We start from the raw sequence: 21,043 nt of genomic DNA on the forward strand, positions 1-21,043 counted from the left end.
AGTATTAAAGGACACAGAAAATCTACAATGAAATCTCCCAAAAGGATGAGGAAACTAATTCCTGCCTTGACTATAAATGCATGTGTTGCTTCCCATGGGGAGTTATTATGTCATGAGCTTCAAACAGACCACCAGGAAAAAACTGCAGCAGGTCTGCTGCTGAGTGGCATCATTTTCACAGGGTGGGTACTGGGTCTCTTGGGTTGATGGAGGGTCACTGAGCTGCACACTTGGGGAATCTGCATCTTTTTCTGTATGCATCTTATCAGCCAATAAAAAGTTATCCCAAAATATCTAACTTAAAAGCTATTGGGTGATATAGCTAAATGTAGGGTTTCTTGTCTTCTAAGAGTTCTCAGCCCTAACTCCTTATCCATCTAAAGGGAAATAGATCTCTCTCATGGAGGATGTGTCAAAGAAAAGGCTCTGGCTCATGAGTGGTACAAAGCATCAAAGCAATTGAGGACTCTGGAAAGGAAGTAGGATTTATGATTCCAAAGTTCCCTCATGTTTTTGTTTTGTTTTGTTTTGTTTTGTTTGGCTACGTCAAGGTCTCTCAATCTGATAACAAAAGCATTGGTCTTGAGAGCTTTCAACATGAGCTCAAGGTCAGTCCTCTCTACTGCAGGTAGAATGTGGACATAGTTTTTCAGGGATTAGCAGGTATAGTGGGCTCACTCTCCAGATGGTATTAAAAGACGTGGAATGTCTACAGTGAAGTCTCCCAAAAGGGTGAGGAAACCAATTCCTGCCTTGAATATTAATCTATGTGTTGCCTCCTACTAGGCTAGAGGGAGAAGGGAGGCTTTCCTGTCATCCACAGAGAGAAGTGTGTGGGCACAGTCTCACTGCCTCCTAATGCAGCGGGATGTGGGCTTTGGCCACGCCTCCACACTCCATCCTTCTTCAGGGCTTCCTCGCATCTAGGGTCTCTCCAAGTGTCCTAAGTTCTAGTTAACCCAGTTTATCCAGAAAGGTCAAGTTCCTTGGCAATGATGTGTCAGTTGTTAAGCCAGGAGTTGGTCAGACAACCTCAGGCAGACATCTTATCTACCTGGCTTGTGATGCACTGCAAGGGGTGGGGGGCGCTAGTGCCCAAGTATTACCACACACAGTCCAAGGCTGAATGGGAGGAAATGCTCTCATTTTCCAGATCTGGTGGGAGGCCTGTTCCTGATTTAGCATTGGATTCACTCCTCATTTTTAACACTTTTAGAAAATGAGGGGAATTTAATGTAGCCAAGAAATTAAGAATACTTGGCTAGCTTAGTGCCCACAACAGGCTGAGTGTACCTAATCTCACTAGAATTCCCAGTTGATCAAGGGGGATATTCTCAAGTGCCATCAAAACAGCACTGCTACCCTGTTAGCTTAGTCTGCTTTGAATTTGTGAGAATTCATAACTGCTTCAGCACCAGTGGTATTTGTGATGATACTTACCGCAATACTGGAACTTTGTGGATGAGCTGCAAAAGTAATATTTCCTGGTTAGAAAGGGTCTGAACAATTACTGTCTTAGCAAGCACCACTTACTTAGCCCCTTTTCTACTGCAGAACAATGGGTATGATTGTAACACTGCTGCCTGAGAAGAGTACACACTTTCTGTACCCCTTTCTTTTCAACCTCTTTCAGTAGCTTTTTCAGCCATGAATTAGTTTCTCAGAAGTGATTGACTGGTTTTTGATTTGTGATACCTAAAATTCGAATGCTCTGACAACCCATTTAGTCTTTTTGTAAGAACAAGGTCTCATTTAACCTGAATTTGGAATGCACCAAATCTGGAACAAGGCTGACTGTGACTAGTATCTAAAAAACAGACATTCAGATGCCTTCATCACTCACCGGCCTGTGTGCCAATTTTTTGACATGGAACTGTAAGAACTCTTAACAAACCATCCGGCTTGTACGAGTAATGCTCCACCAGCTGAAAGAGAAGAAATATGGTAAGTAATGAGGCAAGAGATGGGAAAATAGCGTTGGGCTTTCAAGTGACCCAAGGAAACTTAAATCTGATGCTTCCATGCAGTCCACCGCCCAGGGAAGCTGGGGAGACTGGAGCACAGCCACAGATGTCCTTGGCAAGGGGCCAGCAAACAGTTTCATAAATGTCCACAAGGGATATTTTAGGCTTTTGGAGACCATATACCAGCTCTGCCACTTCGTTGTTTGTTCATTCATTCATTCATTCGTTCATTCAAAACATAGGTTTAAAAGCATTTGAACCACTCTCTTCAAAGACTGCACAAGGATATGCCCCAAGCCAGATTTGGCCTAAGGATTTTCAGATTCCTGAGTAAAGTAAAGAATAAAACCAGAGTGCAGTGATTAGTAGCTCTCAGAAAAATTGTACTGGAGCTCTGAAATTGGATTAGGGCTTAAAGATACCCTACTGTGTTGTCCAGAAAAACCAATGTGATCATGCATATAAAAAATGGAAGGTCTTCTAAGGGTCAATGGACCAGGCAGCTCCACGGGCCTCTGCTGTGCCTGAGAGGTGGAGAGGTAGAGAACATGTACCTGCCAAAGTGTGTCGAACTTCTTTCCCTCAGGGATGGACAGCTTCCCCGTCTTGTCTTTGTCGATGCGATAGTGCAGCACCTTACCTTCATGCAACAGGCAAAGGGCATAGGAGCCATTGTTGTCTCTGGCCCTGATCCTAGAAGAGAGGACACAGCGACATCACCCTGCATGGGCCAGTCCTGAACAGGGGTCTAGCAGGAGGCCTTGCCTGAGGTTGGCAGATGCCTGGGGACCCTTTGGTGGGGGAGGCAGTCTACAGGCTGCACCCACCGTGTGGTCTCAGGTAGGGTCAAAACCAGCAAGCTCCCATTGGGAAGTGCTGATAGGTTGGGATGGACCATGGCTAAACCCCAGCAGGCCTGAAGGGGAACAGGGGCCGAGGGCTCAGTGGGCAGCAGGGTGGCGCAGGGCAAGGGGCACTGTGGAGCCCCGGGGCCTCATCATCTGGGTCTAGGTCACACCTGCCAGCTGTGTCCCTGGAGGCCAGTTGGTGGTATCTGGGTCTCAGGTTAGTCAGGGTCCTCTGGTGTGCCGAGGGAGGGATGTGTCAGCTCTCCTCCCCAGGGCCCTCTTCACTGCTTTCCCCTGTGTCCACCACAGGAGCAGGGTCAAGATTTAACATGCCCATGACACCGTCAGGCAAAGTCCCCAAGAAGAAAACGTCATCACTGTGGGGTGAGGAGACAGCACTGGGGCCCAGAGGCTCCACTGCCATGATCATTCCTGGTGACCTTCAGTGCCACCCCTGCCCTACATCCTGGTGAACTGAAGAGTTGGTGGCAGCAGAGGAACACACCTACTGTGCCTCTGTAAGGGCCACTCCTGACTGTGGGAGCATGAGGGCTGCCAGGAAGATCTGCAGGGTCTGGGGAGGACGCAGTCCCGCTGGGGCTGAAAGGGCTCAAGGTGGCATAATCTCCATCATCACCTGCCTTTCTGGTCAGAGGCTGGAGCAAGGGTGAGTGACAAGGAAGCCTCTCTATCCCTGGTCTTTGCAGAAATGAGGAAGCTGAGGTCCCTGAGCATTAAGCAATCCTTCCTCCTTGCTTGGAAAGAGCTCAACTGTGACCCCACTTATGTGTACTGGGGGATTTCTGCTACTTCTGCTGGGTCCCCAGGGGTCACAGCTATGGGTACACAAAAGTGAGATAGGCTTTGGTACCGGACGTGGCCACACTTCCCTTTCCCTGCTCACCACCGTGTAGACTCATCTCAGAAAGCTTGCCCAAGATTTAAAAGCTGAACTGTGGCGTAGGAGGCTGGAACTTTAAAAATGAGTTTCTTTTCAACTGGTGCTTGGCCAGGCACAGTGGCCGGCTTCCCTGCACACAGCTGCTCAGGGCAGCTGGCTAAGGTGGAAGATACATACCCAGACCCTTGTGGGCCCAGCAAGTGGCTACTGTGAAACTTCCCCACTATGAAAACAGCACATCCTCCCAACCACCCAAGGCACCATCACCCTGAAGTGTGAACTCCACTGTCATGGTCACATGGCCAGTGACAGCCAGAGCTGGTTACCAGTAAACCAGAAAAAACCCAGACCACATAATAAAACATATTTTTATGTAAATAGAGAACTGAATCTATTTTATGGGGAAGCTATTTTATAATATGGGGTTATCTATGCTTACTTTATCTTATAAATACCAGTGACCCACAGAATAGTTTTGGTGTATAAAGAACTATATAAATAACAAACTGTTAAGAATTTATGCATGTGCCTATAAATTTGGAGCAGGATGACCAGAGGCCACACAAAAATGTTGTTTTCCATTATGTAGAGCCCTTCATGTCTGAGACTTGAAGGTCATAGAGATAATAAGTGGGGTATGAACTCTGCTCTCTTAAGTCCATGTCCGTTATGCACCAATCCACCTTACCATAAAGGAGACTGATTTTTTTCTTGTTAACACTGACGTGGAATCTGTGCCTGACAGTGCATACATGTAGTCCCAGGTAAGTGGGAGGCTGAGGCAGGATCACTTGAGCCTAGCAGATCAAGGCTATCCTGGGCAACATACTAAGGCCTTGGTTCTTAAATAAATGAGTAAATAAATGTCAACAACAAGCAAAAACTAACATGGAGAATCACAGATTACCCATGAAGGTGGTGCAGTCCACCTCAGAGATGTGGCAGTGACAGTAATGTGTGTTCACACTGGCAGAGATCTAAAGACTGAGAACTCTAAGTGCTGCTGAGAATGGTGACCAACAGGAGCCCTCACATTGCTGCTGACAGATCAGCTGATGCGATCACATTGGAGGGCAGTTTGGGATGACTTCTTGCATCAATAACCCCACCTGCAGGTATTAAAAACTGTGTGCACTGTATGCCCCAGAACACATGCTGGGATTTTTTAGTGGTTTTATCTGTGCTTATCAAAAACTGCATGCAACCTAAATATTCACTGACTATAGAGTGAGTAAATAAATCATACCATAAATCTACTCATTAAACAGAATATGCTAAAGCAACAAAATGAAAGCAATGACAGTTACACAAAGTTTCGCTGACAGAAAATATATTCCATGGTCCCACATACACGAAGTCCCCAAATGGGCAAATGATTGAGTTCAGAGATGCACAACTAGGTGGTAAAGTTAAAGCGAAACACAAAAATACAAAACAAAAGCCAAAACATGCCAGGGCACAACGACCACATGAGTCTAAAGTGGCCTCTTCCAGAAGGACGGATGTGGGGTGGGAAGCATCTTCAGCCCCTTGGGTTACTCAATATTTTGCTTCTTGACTTGGTGGCACTCACTAGAGTAATCACTCAGCTGCAACTAGACAATGCTGCACCTTACAGGCTTTACAGTTCACAGCAAGCACCGCACAAAGGGCACCAAGACAGGAGGAGATGGAGACCATCTCTTGATCTTGGAAGACAATTCCCGCAAAGGCTCAACATCACTGAGACTCTCCTATGGAACACGTGCTGCCCGCAATTCCCTCTGGCCACCTAGCTGTGCATACACGCTCTTCAGGTCAGGTAACTGGCAGATGTGGCTGGTGCCATGGACATGCAGCCTGAGCAGTGCCCAGGAAGCTGGCAGGAAGTGAGGACAGACAAGGGAAACCCACAGGCCTGGCATCTGTAGGTGGCACCAGCCACAGTAATGACCAGAGACAGGGAGACAGGGAGGTATCTGCCAGTTGCAGGCAGAGCCTGGGCTGGGCCATTTTTAATTTAACATTTGTGTAAAGTTGGTATGGAAGCTGCCTCCTGGCTGCTCTTCCCAGCCCTCTGCTGTTACAGAGAAAGCTGGTCTTGGTGGATGCTGTGGACACACACATGCATGCACACACACACACATGCACGCGCACACCAGGTCTACGGAGAAAGCCAAGGCAAGTCTTTGTGTTTTCTGTGGGGTTCAGCTTGCCTGGGGTGGTCACTGAAACCTTCGACTATTTTTGAATACTTTTGTCCCCAGTGATTTCCATGGAAGACGTGAACTGATAGATTTGCACTCTGCAGTTACAAAGCCTGGGATTTCTGGGGCTTGACCTCAAGATTATGTTGAGAAGTTGTACCAACTGGCCTAAAGACAGGCCTATTGCAGTGTGGACCCCCCCTTGGTGTGCAGCCTCAGGGACCCAGGCCCTTGCAGAGGTGAGGCAGGAGGCAGGGTGGACTCCTTCTCTACCCCCTCGTGCCCTCAGGGGTGAGGGATGTGTGGTGGTGATGCTGGGCACAGATGGTGACATGAAGGCCAGGAGGAGGTGGGGTGCTTGCCCAGCAGGCTCCTGAAGGCTCCTGGGACATTGCCCGGTCTGCTGTCAACAGCACAGAGGAGGGAAGCACATCCCAGCCCAATAGACATTCTCATTTTCCCTCTTCTCGGGCGGAGTGGGGAGTTACTAGGCAGGGCATCACATCAGGGGGCGCCTGGGATTGGCTATGTGCACGCGGAGAATTTCACCGTGGCTGTACAGAGACACAGACAGCTGCACTGTGTGGGTGTGGCATCCTCTCTGAGAGCCATCAGGCCCACGTGGCTTCTCCAGGTGAGCTAAGGAGACAGGGAGGGGCCTGGGGGCAAGTGACATCCTAGACAGTGTGCATGACCACAGAAGGCCCTGTTAAGAGCCTCATCTTAGGAGGGATGCCAGTGTTATTGATGCCTGAAAGATGAAAACATGTCGGGTACTTTTGTCTCCAAACACAGCAACAAGCAGCTTATGGTGGCGCATACCTGTAATGCCTACACTTGGGAGGCTGAGGCAGGAGGATCACTGCAAGCTCAAGGCAAGCCTGGGCTAAATAGTGAGTTCAACGCTAGCCTGCACTACACAGTGTGACCCTATCTCAAAATAAAATAAAACAAAAAAACCAAACAGCAACATTTAAGTCCACTGATGTACACTCCATACAAACACTGAAAGCAAGACAAGGGGAGAAAACCGTACGTATCTGGGGCCATGCCATTCCGTTTGCAACACATCTCCCTTTCTAAGCATTTTACCCTAATGCCTGTCTGCCCCTTTCTCTCCCTTCGCTCTTTCCTCTCCAGTCTACTCTAGTTCATCAAGGTGGACCAGGTCATGCTGCCTCTCCCAGCTTTGCAGAGACTTTGATCAGCACTACTGGAACTGGTATTGCCATCCACCCACAACTGTCTGTGAACTTTACACTCGGACAGGTTGTGATGCTTTGTGCTGACCTATGATTGCCAAACCCATCCATCAAGTAAAATAGCCTCTTGATCAGTCATGACAGCACACGAGAGGGCCAACTGGACTAAGCTTTTATTGTAGCAAAGGAGGCTTATGGCAGCCAGTTTCATTTATTGATAAGTAAGGCTTTTTCTTCTGACAGCCACAATTCATTTTTTGAAATGTAAGGATAGAATAAAAGATGAGTTAAAAACTACAACAGAAAAAAAGAGTGGCAAATAAGTGTAAAAAATAGGTCTGTTCGAAGAGCACACACAAGCATCACCACTGCAGTAGGCAGGATGACCTCTTGGGCTAGCAGCAAGGGTACACTTGGACATGAGAGTCTCATGCAAAGAGCCCAAAAACCTATTTGATTTGGAGTTATGCAGAAAGGATTCCAGGCACAAGACACTCATAACTTCCACAGATACATATCAGTCAAACATGAGGTCAAAAAGGTCCCATAAAAGGAAGAGAACATGAGTTGTGAGAAAAAGGCATGGAGAGAAAAGAGGAAGAGCTGGAGATTAATAGTGCTAGGACTTTTAGTATGAGAAGAGAGGTGGAATAGAAACTCTGTGAAATGCTTAAAGAAATAAAAGATGGAATTGTAAAAGTTACCAACTGATAAAATACTCTCAAAAATGCCTAGATATGTTTCAAAAATGGATGTGTTAGAAATTGACAAAAGTTTAACTGATAAGAAATCAATGAATGAATAGAACAGAAAATTAGACAGATAAGAGAAAGCAAAAGTTAGTGACAGATGCAGGCCCAGTGGTATTATGCATAGGACAGCACATAGACAAAGGTGATGAACTGAATATACGGGACAAATTAGGAAGGTCTAACACACATCTAACTGGCAACTCTGAGGGAAAAAATGGTAAGAGTCAGGGAGGACAACATGTGAAGACAGAAAACATAGCAAAGTTTTCTCAAAACTGCTGAAAAAAGAGTTATGGCCACAAGAAGCGCAGACACTGAGAAGGACCAGGTCAGCCTTATACATGCTACCTTTGTAATCTCCTTAATGACTCAAAGTAAAACAATGACAGCAGTCTCCCACTATCTGCAGGGAATACTGTCTTCCAAGCCCCCTGTGGACACCTGAAACTATGGATAGCACCGAGCTCCACAACACTACTGGGCTCTGTAGATGCTAAGCACTATACTTTATGTACTTAGCACTTTATGACTTCTCTTTAGCACAGTCAGACTCCCAAGATCACTACTCTTACTCTTGAGCCATTACAAAGTAAAATAAGGGTTACTTAAGCACAAGCCCTGAGACAGCACAGCAGTGAATCTGATAACTGGGATGGCTAAAGTGTGGCTAGTAGTTGGGTAGAATGTACAACATACAGATATAAGACGAAGATTGGACTCACATTCCCAGTGGAATGAGGCAGGATATCACAAGACTACATCACACTACTAGGAACACCTATAATTGAAAATCTCTGAACTGTTAAAATTCCTGGAACTTTCCATTTAATATTTTCAGACCATAATTCACTACACATAACTGAAATCATGGGAAGTGAAACCATGGATAAGAGTGACTGCTGCAGTTTATGTACATTATTATCAAGTAAAATAAGATTGGGAGAGCAACATTAGCAGTTCTGTTTAAATCCCAGAGCTCTTATGCAGCGAATTTGTGTCACATGTAACTTGAGTTTCCTTAGTACCTCCCTGAACTATCTCTAAATAGAAGCAGCTTCAAGGTTAACTCTGTCTCACCATCCAAATGCTGCAGTATTTAGGATGTACTGCAGGAACAGCCACACCTGCAAGTATTGTCACAGATCCTCTAATGGATTGTGGAAATCTCAAATGATCACTGCTCTTCGTTCAGCTGACACAGGTATCAGGTATCTCTACACTTGATCTTAGCCAAAAGGCTGAGAAGCAATGCAGGTACCTCAAACAGACTTAAATGCCCCCACAGCACCAGCATGCTTTCAGAACTCACTGGAAAGGGGACACACACACACAGAGAAACACACACAAACACACAGATCAGAACTGCTGGCAGGTATCATCCCTTCAGGACCTTGTGCACACTGGATGGAGCCCAACTTAAGGTACTGCATCTATTTTCCTTCCTCTATCCTAATTTAGGCTTGCTCCTTAGTCACAGGGAATGCAGAAGAGTGTGCTCCATTGGCAAGGCAGCATATGTCTGTAAAGCCAACACTGTGGGAAGCTGAGGCAGGAGGGTCCCAAGTTTGACCTTAGCCTGAGCAGTTTAGCAAGACTTTGTGTCAAATTTTTAAAAACAGGCTGGGATATGCAAAGGCTGTCAGTACAATTCCAGTGACACCAAAAAATAAGAAATATGTATTCCTATAAGCCACCTCAATTTCTCTGAGAACTGTGCCCTGTAGTGAAGAAAACTGTTCATGTGTATCTTATCTCATGTCATGCTTGTACTGAGAAGCATCCATGAGACTATTTCTGAAGTGAGGACCTATCTGCCATCCAGGCTACAGAGTCAAAGTCTTCCTCAAGGCAGCAGTTCAGCCACCTTCTGGCCCACCTGTCCAATCAACCAGCATCCAGGGACAGTCTCAAGTCCACATGGATGTTCCTGTTCTCCTGAATCTCCTTTACTGCTTTTCACTTCCTAATCCCATGGCAATGCCAGCCTGGAATTTGCCAGGGAATTTCCAAAATAACACATCCACTTACACACCATGTGGCCACAACCTCTTGTCTTCCTCCTGTATTCCCGAGCAGGGGCTCTGAGGGTGCTCGCTCCGTGAGCTACATGACCCTGCTGCAGCACCCAGGCCGCTGTTTACCATCCTCCTGCCACCTCCGCGGGGCCCTGGTTCCACTGCTCTCCTCTTGCTTCCACCTGGTGAGACTTCAACCAACGCACGTCTACCTGGCAACTCCCTCCACACCACAGCTCACCACACATCCCACCCTCAGTGTGTCCACAGGATGCCTGCAGGTCTCACAGTCTGCCTGGCCCCCTTTCCCTCCTCTCATAGAGCCAGCACCTCCAGTTCACGCTCATGGTGCCCCCATTTGGATGACAAATCACAGGGTCAACTCCTTCAGATAAACTTTCTATTTGGTCTGACTTCCTAGCCACATATGGCAGCTCCAGCCACACATGGGTCCCTGAGTCAGCATGGATGTCTCCTCTGTCAGAATATTCTCCTCCTCCTCAGCTAACACTCTCCCTCTCCTCTTTCAGAGCCTCCTTTGCCTAGAAAGATTCCTGGCCCTGAGGCCTTGTTCTGTGGCTGGGCTCTGCTGGTGAAGAGGATGGGGCAGTCCTTCTTCCTGAGGTATCCAGACAATAAACAAGTAAATAAAGTGAAGATAACCTCAGCCACAAACTCCACCAGATGACCATGGCAGGGATGATACTCGTCACATCATGTTGGTGCTGCAGCATGCAGACCCATGCTTGACATCTTCTCCACGTGGAAAGTGGGACAGGGTGCTTATTTTTGGTATCCTTTTTGTTTTTCCACAACATACATCACAAATCAGAAAGTAGAAACTGCAGTTCAAATGGCATTAATGACTAATGAGTTTGATGACTCCTCCTCTTATTTGTGACATTAACTCAGCTCTTATGTGTTTTAAAGATCACCTTGGATTTGCTCTTGGCTCCAAGATTTGCAAAGACTCTTGCAAAAAACTGCCAAAAACAATAAAATACTAAACACAAAGAAAGTAACAATCCCATGTTTCAAATCTAGCATGCTGTGGAGTTGTAGAGCATTTTCACTCTAAGATACTTTATACAACAAAATGAAAGACACATCACATCCCATTTCATCATGTGTGCCACACTGGAAAACCAGCCCTGCACACCGGTTTCACTGCCCGTGGGAGCTGCGTGACTTCTCTGCGCATGAGACTCTCAAAAGCACGTGGACTCCAGGGTCCTCCTCAGAGCCTCATCCAGTAGGAGGGCACGGTAGGGTGACCACATGACCTCAGGCTCGCGTGTGACTTGTATGAGATCTTTCAGTCACAGCCACAAAGCTTCCCCTTTCCTCTACTTCACCATCTCAAAGTTGACAAGGACCCTAAAAATATACATGCCATTACTAATAATGAATTGTGATCCTAGAGGGAGGATTGATTTTTTTTCTACATATAGAAGCAACATTACTAGATAATTTTTGAATAAAGAGGTAATCAAACACCGTGCAGTGTAAAACTTACAAAAACTAAAGGGTATTGCGTTGTGTCAGGAGCTGCTTAAAATCTTACTTGTCTAAATGATAGTGTTTAGCAGCTTTAAAAACAATGGTGATTTTTTTCTCACTTAAAAAATATATTCTTCTTTGTACCTAATTTGTAATTTTAAAAAAAAAACAAGTCTCCAAAGAGAGTATTCTTTGGACCCCATCCAGTCTGGCTTCTACTTTTGGGTGAGGGGATAGATAATTTTTGGAAAATAAGCTTTATTCCCCTTTTCTGACAAATTCACTCTGTAGCCACACCCGATCAGTGACCATCAAACTGGAGGCCCACCAGGTGCACCCACACCATGCTGCACACCTTGGTCCCCACTTCAACAGAGGCAGAGATCTGACCCTGGCCAGACACAGGCTAGAGACTTGCTGTCTATTGCCCAAACTGGCCAGCTGAACCCCAGACATGGGAATAACCTGCTATGCCATGGCCAGGTGTGAATTCACATCCAGAAATGCTGTGGACCGCTGAGAGAGGCATGCTGGATCCACCCCACCCATCTCCAGAAATGGTACAGTCTTCATTCTTCAAGCACATGTACAGTCCCTGACAACTGCCCTCTCAAAGCCATTCCCGAATGGTCTGGCCGAGCCATATGGACAGGACACAGCATGGGAAAACCTGGTCAAAGCCTCTGGAGCCATACTGCACAGGTCACGGTGGAGCCTCCTTAGATGGTGGATATGGTCTCCTCTCAGTTCCAAACAATGGCAAACATCTGGACTTTGTCTTTCAGTCCTGAATAAGCTCTTCTACACCTAAGCTTTCATTTGAAAAGCAAGGGACTTAGACCCAGGAAGTGGTAAGGCCCCTTTCAGGTCAAGTATGCTGTCACTGGAAATGAATTCACATAGCTCATGAGCAGCAAAATCTAGAAGCAGAGTTGGACAGCATCCTCCAGACATTACCCACCTTGGTGGGCAGTGGTTTGTGACAGCCAGCTTCTAAATCCTGAGCTGAATAATCCAGATTGATCACAAAGCTAAGCTCAGACTTTCTGAATGTGCTATCTTCCCTCACAATTTTCACAGGGTTAGACCCAAGGCATTTCTACACGGCCATGGTGTGCGTGTGCTATCACTACAGTGTTCTCAGGCTGGAGCATGGGCCTCCAATGCAGAAGTCTATCTGTACCACTGAGGAAGGCATGCAGGGTAATTTTTGCAATTGGGTTTGCTCATCTTATTCCACTAAGTTGTTAAAACTTAGTGATTGGTTTATGACTTGTGATGAAAAATAAACTTCCAACTTTCTTTTGGAAGTGGTAATACTTCGTTTAACTCTATCACTTTATAAAAGAAAAAGCCATGTGTGGATCCTTTTATGGGCATGTAGGGACTCCTGCTGTATGCCTTCCCAGCCACGTGGTGCAAATAATCAGAACTGCAGCACACTAAAGAGCAGATTGAAGGGCAGGCCTGGCAATACCACCTGCAGAGGCCACCGTGTGCCTGGGACATGGAGATGGGAGGATTCGTTGCCATGTGCATGTGCATGACCTTCATCAAGTGTACATCACTGGTATCGCCAGATGTACTTTGGATGCCTTAGGGGAAGGCAGGGAGTTGCTGACATTCTGGGCTACACACCACATGGAATGCCTCCTGTTTACTGTAGAGTGTAACACTTAGTGACTCTCCTGAGGCAGGGCTGACATTACGCCCAGTTTGCAGAGAAGGAAATTAAAGAAATGAAACCACTGAGTAACTACTCAAAGTCATGCAGCTGCTTACAAGGCAAGACGTGACATTGGCAGCTAGGCAACCTGAATGCCGCGCTGCTAATGGGCTGTGCTGCCTCCTACCCAGTTAGCTCTTTTTACCTTTCTACATTTCTGTGTCTGTTGATGTATCCCTGAGACTTTCACGAGTTAGGATTTAGGAGGAGATCCAGAGAGATGTAAGAATCACATTTCAGAGACTCATGGAGTCTTGCCCCCACAGTGTTACACCATTTCAGGAAGTGGAAAGCAGAAACGAGCTGGCGAGATAGGCAACCTACAGTAACTCACTGACCTGGGCGACAAGCACGCACGGCTGGCCCACAGGTCTGTACAGGACATAATCTGTGCACATGACTGGCTTGGCGGGGGGCGGGGGGGGGCGGGTCACAGCACAAAGTGACTTCCAATGCTCAACCAATGCAAAAATGCAGAGTTTCCAAAGCATTCAGAATCACAGAAATTCCTTGGGAAGATGTGGAGGAGAAGCAGAGTGAGTAGAAATTGAGCCTGGAGCATAGAGAGGAATCAGGACCCTCCTCTGGCATGCTGTCCACAGAAGCACACAGGGAAGGGGGAGGTGGGGCTCTACTAGTCAGGGTCCCCTGATGGTGACTCATCCCATTTACATGGCCAAGAAGAGGTAATGCAATGAGCACTCTGACTCAGATCCTTCATGATGGCTTCCCACTCACCACGCTGTTTGCAGTGGCCTCTGGGTGCTCAGGGCCTGTCCCTTCCCTATCAGATGAGCAGGGAAGAGGGGTCTGGCTGGTGGTTCTGCATAGCCCTCCCTGGCCCAGCATCCCAGGACTACAGAAACATCCCAGATCCAATCACTTGCTGTGACCAACACAGCGGGAGCATGCCGGAAGCTCAGGAGAGACAAGCCAAGGACATGTGGCTGGTCAGCACCCTCCCCTGCCTCCTGAGCTTCCTGAGATTAAATGCAGTAAGAAGTGTGGCAAGAAACTGCCTCCTCCAGCCTATAGAGTGTGTACTTGAGTAACAGAAGATGCAGAGGAAGGAGAGATCGGGCTATGCATCTTGCTGTGGGCCTGGCTGTGAGAGGTGACAGAGTGCTACCTTTACTGTGGGCTGTAAGAGCACAAGTGTCCTGCAACTGGGGGCTTGTGACACTGAACTGCAGAGCAAACCAGAGCCGGGTAAACTCTGTTTTCACCTCTGACCACCCACACATTGCTAGATGGGAACTTCCAGAAGGCCACTCCATAGCACCCTGCTGGTGTTCCTGAGACATCCCTGCCTCTGCTCATGGATGAGTCTCGTTCAGACCTTGCTTATGAAACGTCTACAGAGTGTCTGATTTTATGCCTAGCACACACACATCCACTTATTTTAAACCAAGTTAATGACCCTCAGCATTAAGAATCACAAAAAATATGTTCTATTTCTAGATCAGAGAGCCCCGAGGTTCTTCCTTACAGGAGGCGGGGGGAGGGCAGGTTGGGGGCTTGGACAGGGTCCTCCCAGATGCAAACTCCCCTCAGGGCGGCTGAAGTGCTGTGGAGATGGGGCTGTAAGAAGCGGCCATGAGGCTGGAGCCACACTGAGAGCAGAAGAGCTGAGCATGGACCCACACAGGAGCTCAGGGGGTCAAGAAGAGCAGGCACCTCAGCTCTGCAGGAATCGAGCAGAGAGACAGATGGACAAGGCAGAGGGCTGCCGGCAGCTTTTGTTCTCTAGTTATGTCTACTTGCAACTCGGCTCAGGGAAACCATTCCCCAATTTGGGTTTGGAGCCATTTCTGTAGTTCCATTAAACACAGAGTGCACTCATTGTACAGTGTGTGGGCAATCCTCAGCACCCACAAGGGCCTGTCCCTAGGCCCCTAGGATCCCCAAATCCTTGACACTCAAGTCTCCTATAAACTGGTAAAATACTTATGTAGAACCTATGTACATGTTCTTCAACACTTTAACACTTGTCTAGATTGCTTATAATCTAATACAGTACAAATGCTAGGTAAATAGGTGCCATATGGTGTTACTTAGGGGATAATGACCAAAAAAGTCTGTACACACTCAGTGCCGATGCAAGTTTTTAAAGATGTTTTTGATCACAGATGAATGTGGAACCCATGGACACAGAGACAGCTGTGTTTCCTTATCTACCTCCAGCAACCATTCACTCTGTGGGTGCAGTCTAGTCACCTTCGCCTTCCAGCATCTGGAACGTAAGAGCTGCTCCAAGCACTGCTGGTCCTCTGATGGATCAACTATACCCAGGGAATCAGTGGACCTCCCAGGTACAAGAGGAGAAGCAAACCAAGAGACGGTCACTCCCACAGAACCGGGGTGAGGCACATCGCTCTGTGCAGCAGCCCACTTCGAGTCCAGTAACTTGCCCTCCATCTTGTTGCTGTGTGCCCCGAAACAACAAAGGACAGAGCTGCGTCGTGTTTCCGACAGCAACTTGCCAGAAGAAAAGGGTGTGTGCAGAAATGACATAGAGCCCTGTCACCACTGCACCAGGGGCCAGGGCTGGAGGAGACGGGATCTGCCCAGGGGCTGATGCAGGGGTATGGAGCAGGGCCACCCCAGAGAAACCAGGACATCTGCCCTTTGTCCTGGGGCCTCTGCAGTGCAAGCCGGGCCATCTTCTAACAAACTTCTATCAAATGTAGTGCCTGAGCTTGGGAACAGGAAAGCAAAGGCCTGAAATGCCTCCAAAATGAACCACACCCTGTGGTTCCACTGTAGTGAACAGGCACAGTATGGCCGTTTGCCGTGCGTATCCAAGCCTTCCCATGTGGAGCCCACTTGTGCAAAGTGGAGTCCTCCAAGTGCCTGCTCTGTCTCACCCAGCCCAGCTGTGACAGCCTCCTATGTGGCGGGGCCCTGGGCACACATCTCAGGGCTCTGGGGTGCTGCTCCCTGTTGTGCCATCTCTGCTCCAATCTTCCTGCTCGGGAAGAACCTTCCTCCGCACCCGCCCAGAACAGAATCCTGTTCTGGCCCAGGCCCTGATTTACAAGCCTTCCATGCACTCAGTCCTTCATTACCAGGAGTTCTGCATCCAACCACAAGTGAAATGGTTGGGAAAATATCCACGTCTGTACCGAACATGAACAGAATTTTCTCTATCATTATTCCCTAGACAATACAGTACAGAAACTACTTGCACAGCACTTAGACTGTACAGGTACTATAAATATTCCAGAGAAGATTAAAGCATGCAAGAGGGTGTGTGTGGGCTCCATGCAAATGCCATGTCATTTAACACAAGGAATTTGGGCAGCTATTGATTTTGTTATCGGTGGGGGTCCTGGAGCCTATTTCCCAAGGGTGTGGAGCAAGACTGAACTATGCAGTGTTTTTATTTACTTTTTAAAATTTATTTTTCTGGTCCTGGGGATTGAAACTGGGGTGCTCTGCCTCTGAGCCCCAACTCCACCCCCTCAAATTTGTCTTTTTCTTTTGCTATAGAGTCTAAGTTGCCCCAGCAGGCCTCAGACTTGCAGTCCTCCTACTCAGCCACCTTCTAGCTAGCCAGGGATGTGGTCCACGTGGTTCTAAATGCTGAGTTCTCCTTTCCTCACTAAGATGCCAGCTCCTTGAGGGCAGACAGTCATGGTCTAATGTCTCCAGTCCCAGCACCTACAATGGTGCCCAGCTTTTAACACCTTGGGTAACTACAGACTCTAGCTATGTCGGTCCACAATGGGATAAGCTGGTAGAGTTGTAAGGAAGGACACAGAAGACACCCTATTTAGGGGAGTCTGAATGAGGGTGTGAGCCCAACAAGGAAGAAAGTAACAGTTGCCTGAGACACACCTGCCCAGGGTGAATGGCCCTTGGCCGTCCCCCTCTTTTATAAGTGAGTACACCCGGCAGCCATGGGAACCCATGTTGGAGTCAGCTCTGACTTTAAAACGACCCATGTCATGGTATTCGGTGGAAGTTAGGAGCATCTTATGAAATGACCTATAAGCAGGCCAGATCAGGATTATTCAAAACCAAGTTTAGGGTTTCCTGCAATCTTGGCTCATCCCCACCATGGATGTGGTGGTGCCTGCTAGGGATGAGGGACAGACTCACTCACTCCAGATGCACAGCACCAGACCCTTCCAGCTAGGCGTCCTGTGCGGGAAGTGCTCATGAACATTAGAAACTATGCAGGAGATTTTTGGTGACAAGAATTTCTTGGTGGCAATGATGGAGAAAGAAGACAAAGTAGCAGAGACAGGAAAGCTCAGACTGGCACTGAAGCGCACACACCATGATGCAAGCCTGGTGAGCATTTCTACCCAATCCTCAAGAGCAGTAGGAGGGAGTATCACCCACAACAGATCAGAGAACCAAATCTCTGGAAGGTTGTTTCTTGAAGCTGAAGTTATATGGGTTCTCTCTCTCTCTCTCGCTCTCTCTCTCTCTCTGTGTGTGTGTGTGTGCGTGCGTGTGCGCATGCACGCACACTTGCACTTGTACTAGGGACTGAACCCAGGACCTTTGCACTGAGCTACACCTGCAATTCTTTTTTTATTTTTTATTTTGAGATAGAGCCTTGCTGAATCACTAAATTGCCCAGGGTAGACTGGAACTTTTGATCCTCCTGCCTTAGCCTCCCAGAACAATGGGATTACAGGCCTGTGTCTCCACACCTGGCTGGAACACAGACTGTGAAGCAAGGTCTCCACAGCCCCATGTCGGGCTCCTGCCTCTTGCTAGTATCCCAGGTGAGGCTATAGCTGAGCTGCAGTACCATCCATCCGTCCATCCCTGGACAAGCCATATAGGTTTGGCAGAAGCTGGAAAGATGTGGCTGAGGTGTGGGCACTATCAGGAGAAAGCCAAGCACACGAGTGCACAAGAGGTTGGCATCCATGTGGCGCCCTTAGGCAGTTGCAATGTAAGGTGGGACAAGAGCACAGTCAGAGGGGATCAACTCGGGAGACTTGGAGAAAAGGCACATGCCCAGGCCATGAGCCCTGGGTTGGGGCTGGGTGTGCCCTGAGGGTGCCTGAGGTGACACACAGGATGGCATGTCTCTCCCCCTGGAAGGGTCAAACACATCCCTGTGAGAGGATAGAGAGAGCAGAGGGTGCAACTGCTGTTTTCAGACACAGCAACTCAGAAAGAATCACTTCCCACCCACAGCTGCTCCCCAGGCGCCTGAGAGGTGCTGGCTGAAGGGAGAAGTCAGCAGACTGCTCCCTGAATTAGGTCACTCATTCCTGACTTGTCGAGATGCTGTGTCTGCAGTCCCATGACACTTGGGTTGGAAATTATTGCTGAGAAGATGGAAAAGGCCAGGCCTCGGAGGAAATGAGCTGCTGCTAGGCGTCCACACTGAGGGGCAGCACCCTTCTCCCGCCCAGCATTGCAGCAGAGATGGAGCTGCGTCACTGCATGACAAGCGGAGCCATTTCTTTGGTTTTTCTTTTAGGATTGTGTTTAAGAGCGCTTTTATTTTTATTTATTTATCTTTATTTTATAGCAGCACAATTTGTAATCGCTAAATCTCAGAAACAACCCAAATGCCCATCAACTGAGGACTGGAAAAAAAGATGTGGTATTTTTATACAATGGAGTATTACTCAGCTATAATATAAGATAAACCCAAGGCTTTTATAGGAAAATGGATGCAACTTGAGATCATACTCAAAAGTGAAATTAAGAGTTAAAATCAGAACAATGCGGAAAATTCATTCAGTACATAGCTATGCAGAGCAAACATTCTTGCTAGGAAAAGCCCCCAGAGTCAGCTGGGTGTTAACCTGTGTGCCTGGGCACAGGCTGCACCACTGTTTCCAGTGAAGTTCCAAGGCAGGGATGGGTAAGTGGTCTTTGGTGCCCCAGGAAGCATCTCTGTAGAGGACACCACTTGGGGACAAAAATGGGTAAGTGTCTCCTCTTCTGGCAGCTGCCCACTGAGTCATCTTGGCCTTGCCCCTGGAGAGGGGAGTCCCGCCCACAGCAGACAGTTCCTGCATCTCTGGACACTGACCCTGGCTGAACTGGCCCACACCTCTGGGGCCTTCTAAAATTTAGGCTCACATCAGTTTCCAAAGGATGAAGGACAGAACCTGGAACTCATCCTAACTTCTGAGTTCAAAAGGCTGAAGACCACAACCTGCTTCTGATCAAACAGCTTAACTCGCCATTTGTGTAAGCTATGCCTAGGACTTTTTTTCTTTTTAACTCTCTGAACAAGGAAAAACAGAAATCATGTCTGAGACTGGAGGGACACTGGAGTGAACAAGCTGTGGTTTATATATTTGTTAGCGCACCGGCAACATTGGTGCGCATCCTGTGATTGTCCTGAAAACAAGGTTGAGGCCGAGCATCCCCAACCTGAACTCTGAAAGGCTCCAAAACCTGGGACTTAGAGCATCAGCACTGATATCACCAGTGGGAGGTTCCCCACCTGATTTTTGTGATGGTCACAACATCAGGCCACAGGCGGACTAAAGTCATGGCTGAAACTACTCTGAGCTATGTACAAGGTGCATATACAGATGAATCCAGTCTAGACTTCTGAGCCCCAAGGGGAAACATTTCATTAACTATATGTAAGTATTTTAAAACTGGAAAAAAAAGTCTCCAATGCAAAGCACTTCTGGTTCTAAGCAGTGTGGATAAGGAATACTTATCTGTGCTAAATACCATTTTCTTTAAATATGATGTCCTTCAGGACTCAACAAGAATATTCACTTTAGGATCAAACTGAGCAAAACAGACTGGGTTACATGTGCCCTCTCCATTTCAAAGCATCCCGAGGAAAGGCCAGCATGCGTGTGTCACAGAGTAACACGTGACCCCTGCATGGGAGCAGATGGCATCTACTGACAAGAATGCCGCATTATCCTGAGTAGTGCCTGGCGGCGGGAGACAAGGAGAAGAGACAGGATACTCACAGGAACTTGCCATCCGTCTTTGATCCTATGAGGACAATCTGCTCAGACTCGCCCCGAGAGATATTTCCGTGGAACCAGGGCATTTTCTCGTGGGCTGTGGTGGCAATCAGCTTTTCCAGCTGTGGCTTCTGACTGATGATGGCCTGCTCCAAAGCCTGGCCCTGCCGTGAGTAGGAGAGATGGCTTGTCAGGCCAGGAAGAAACAGAAAGTCGAAGAAATAAGTCACGTCCAGGGTACTGTGCGGCCTACTGTGGAAGCAGAGTAGGACTTCATTCGCACACGCATTCACTAGCTGCTCATCACTCATTCCGCACATAACCCAGCGAGTACGCATTACGGAAGTGCCTTCAGAGGCACAAATATGGAGGCACATTCTAGAATAAAAAGATTCACCTTTTCCAGGCCAGATGAAACTTTGACTACCATCTGGCCTAAGCTCTGAGGTCCACAGAACAGTCCCCCTGCCCCGGGTGCCCCAGGATACTAGGCTGACTGTTCGGTAGTAAAGCCTGGCCATTTCCTGGTGGTCAAGAAACTTGCGACGAGTGGGGGAGGCACATCCTGTCTGCCTGCACAGGGGAGAACGCATGAGGGACCACATGGACATGGCCACTGGGAAGCCAAGGCTGGGAAACAGGGCTGAGAACTAAGTGAACTGATTTCCTCACTTTCTTAGGGGGAAAGAAACAGGTCTTTTTGACAGTGATTAATGAAGGGCCATAGTTTGATGATTTGCATTTATAAAGAAATCCCAAAGCAGTAACAGTAGAAATGTAACCACCCCAAACAGCTGGGAGGCAGAGGGTAGACAGCTGTGAATGAAAGCGTGGGGCTTTGATCACATTTCACAGATGCGGTGAACAGTGCAGGCAGCAGGGGCCACAGACATGAAGCATCCAGAGCAAGATGAGCGCAGAGCCGAGGCAGAGGGCTGCAGACTCCTCTCAGACGTTAGCAAGGACCACCATGGACACAGGCTACAACACAGGCAAAGCGCAGGTACAGCTGCCACACAGAAGAAGCTG

At 47.8% G+C, this 21,043-nt stretch overlaps 1 protein-coding gene across 5 annotated transcripts in view; it reads right to left on the reverse strand.

Moving 5' to 3' along the window:
- The window catches only part of Syk (spleen tyrosine kinase), a 71,414-nt gene that overhangs the window by 18,774 nt on the left and 31,597 nt on the right, over positions 1–21,043 (reverse strand). For all 5 annotated transcript variants that reach the window (XM_005408868.2, XM_005408869.2, XM_005408871.2 and 2 more), the window contains 4 exons: positions 20,018–20,178; positions 2,519–2,657; positions 1,844–1,925; positions 1,441–1,466 (listed from right to left, as the gene is read on the reverse strand). In XM_005408868.2, the coding sequence (XP_005408925.1) occupies positions 1,441–1,466; positions 1,844–1,925; positions 2,519–2,657; positions 20,018–20,178 (408 nt within the window). The remainder of the gene's footprint in view (positions 1–1,440; positions 1,467–1,843; positions 1,926–2,518; positions 2,658–20,017; positions 20,179–21,043) is intronic.

Source organism: Chinchilla lanigera, unplaced genomic scaffold (genome assembly GCF_000276665.1).
Source record: "Chinchilla lanigera isolate Chin_1 unplaced genomic scaffold, ChiLan1.0 scaffold00114, whole genome shotgun sequence".
NCBI lineage: Eukaryota > Metazoa > Chordata > Mammalia > Rodentia > Chinchillidae > Chinchilla > Chinchilla lanigera.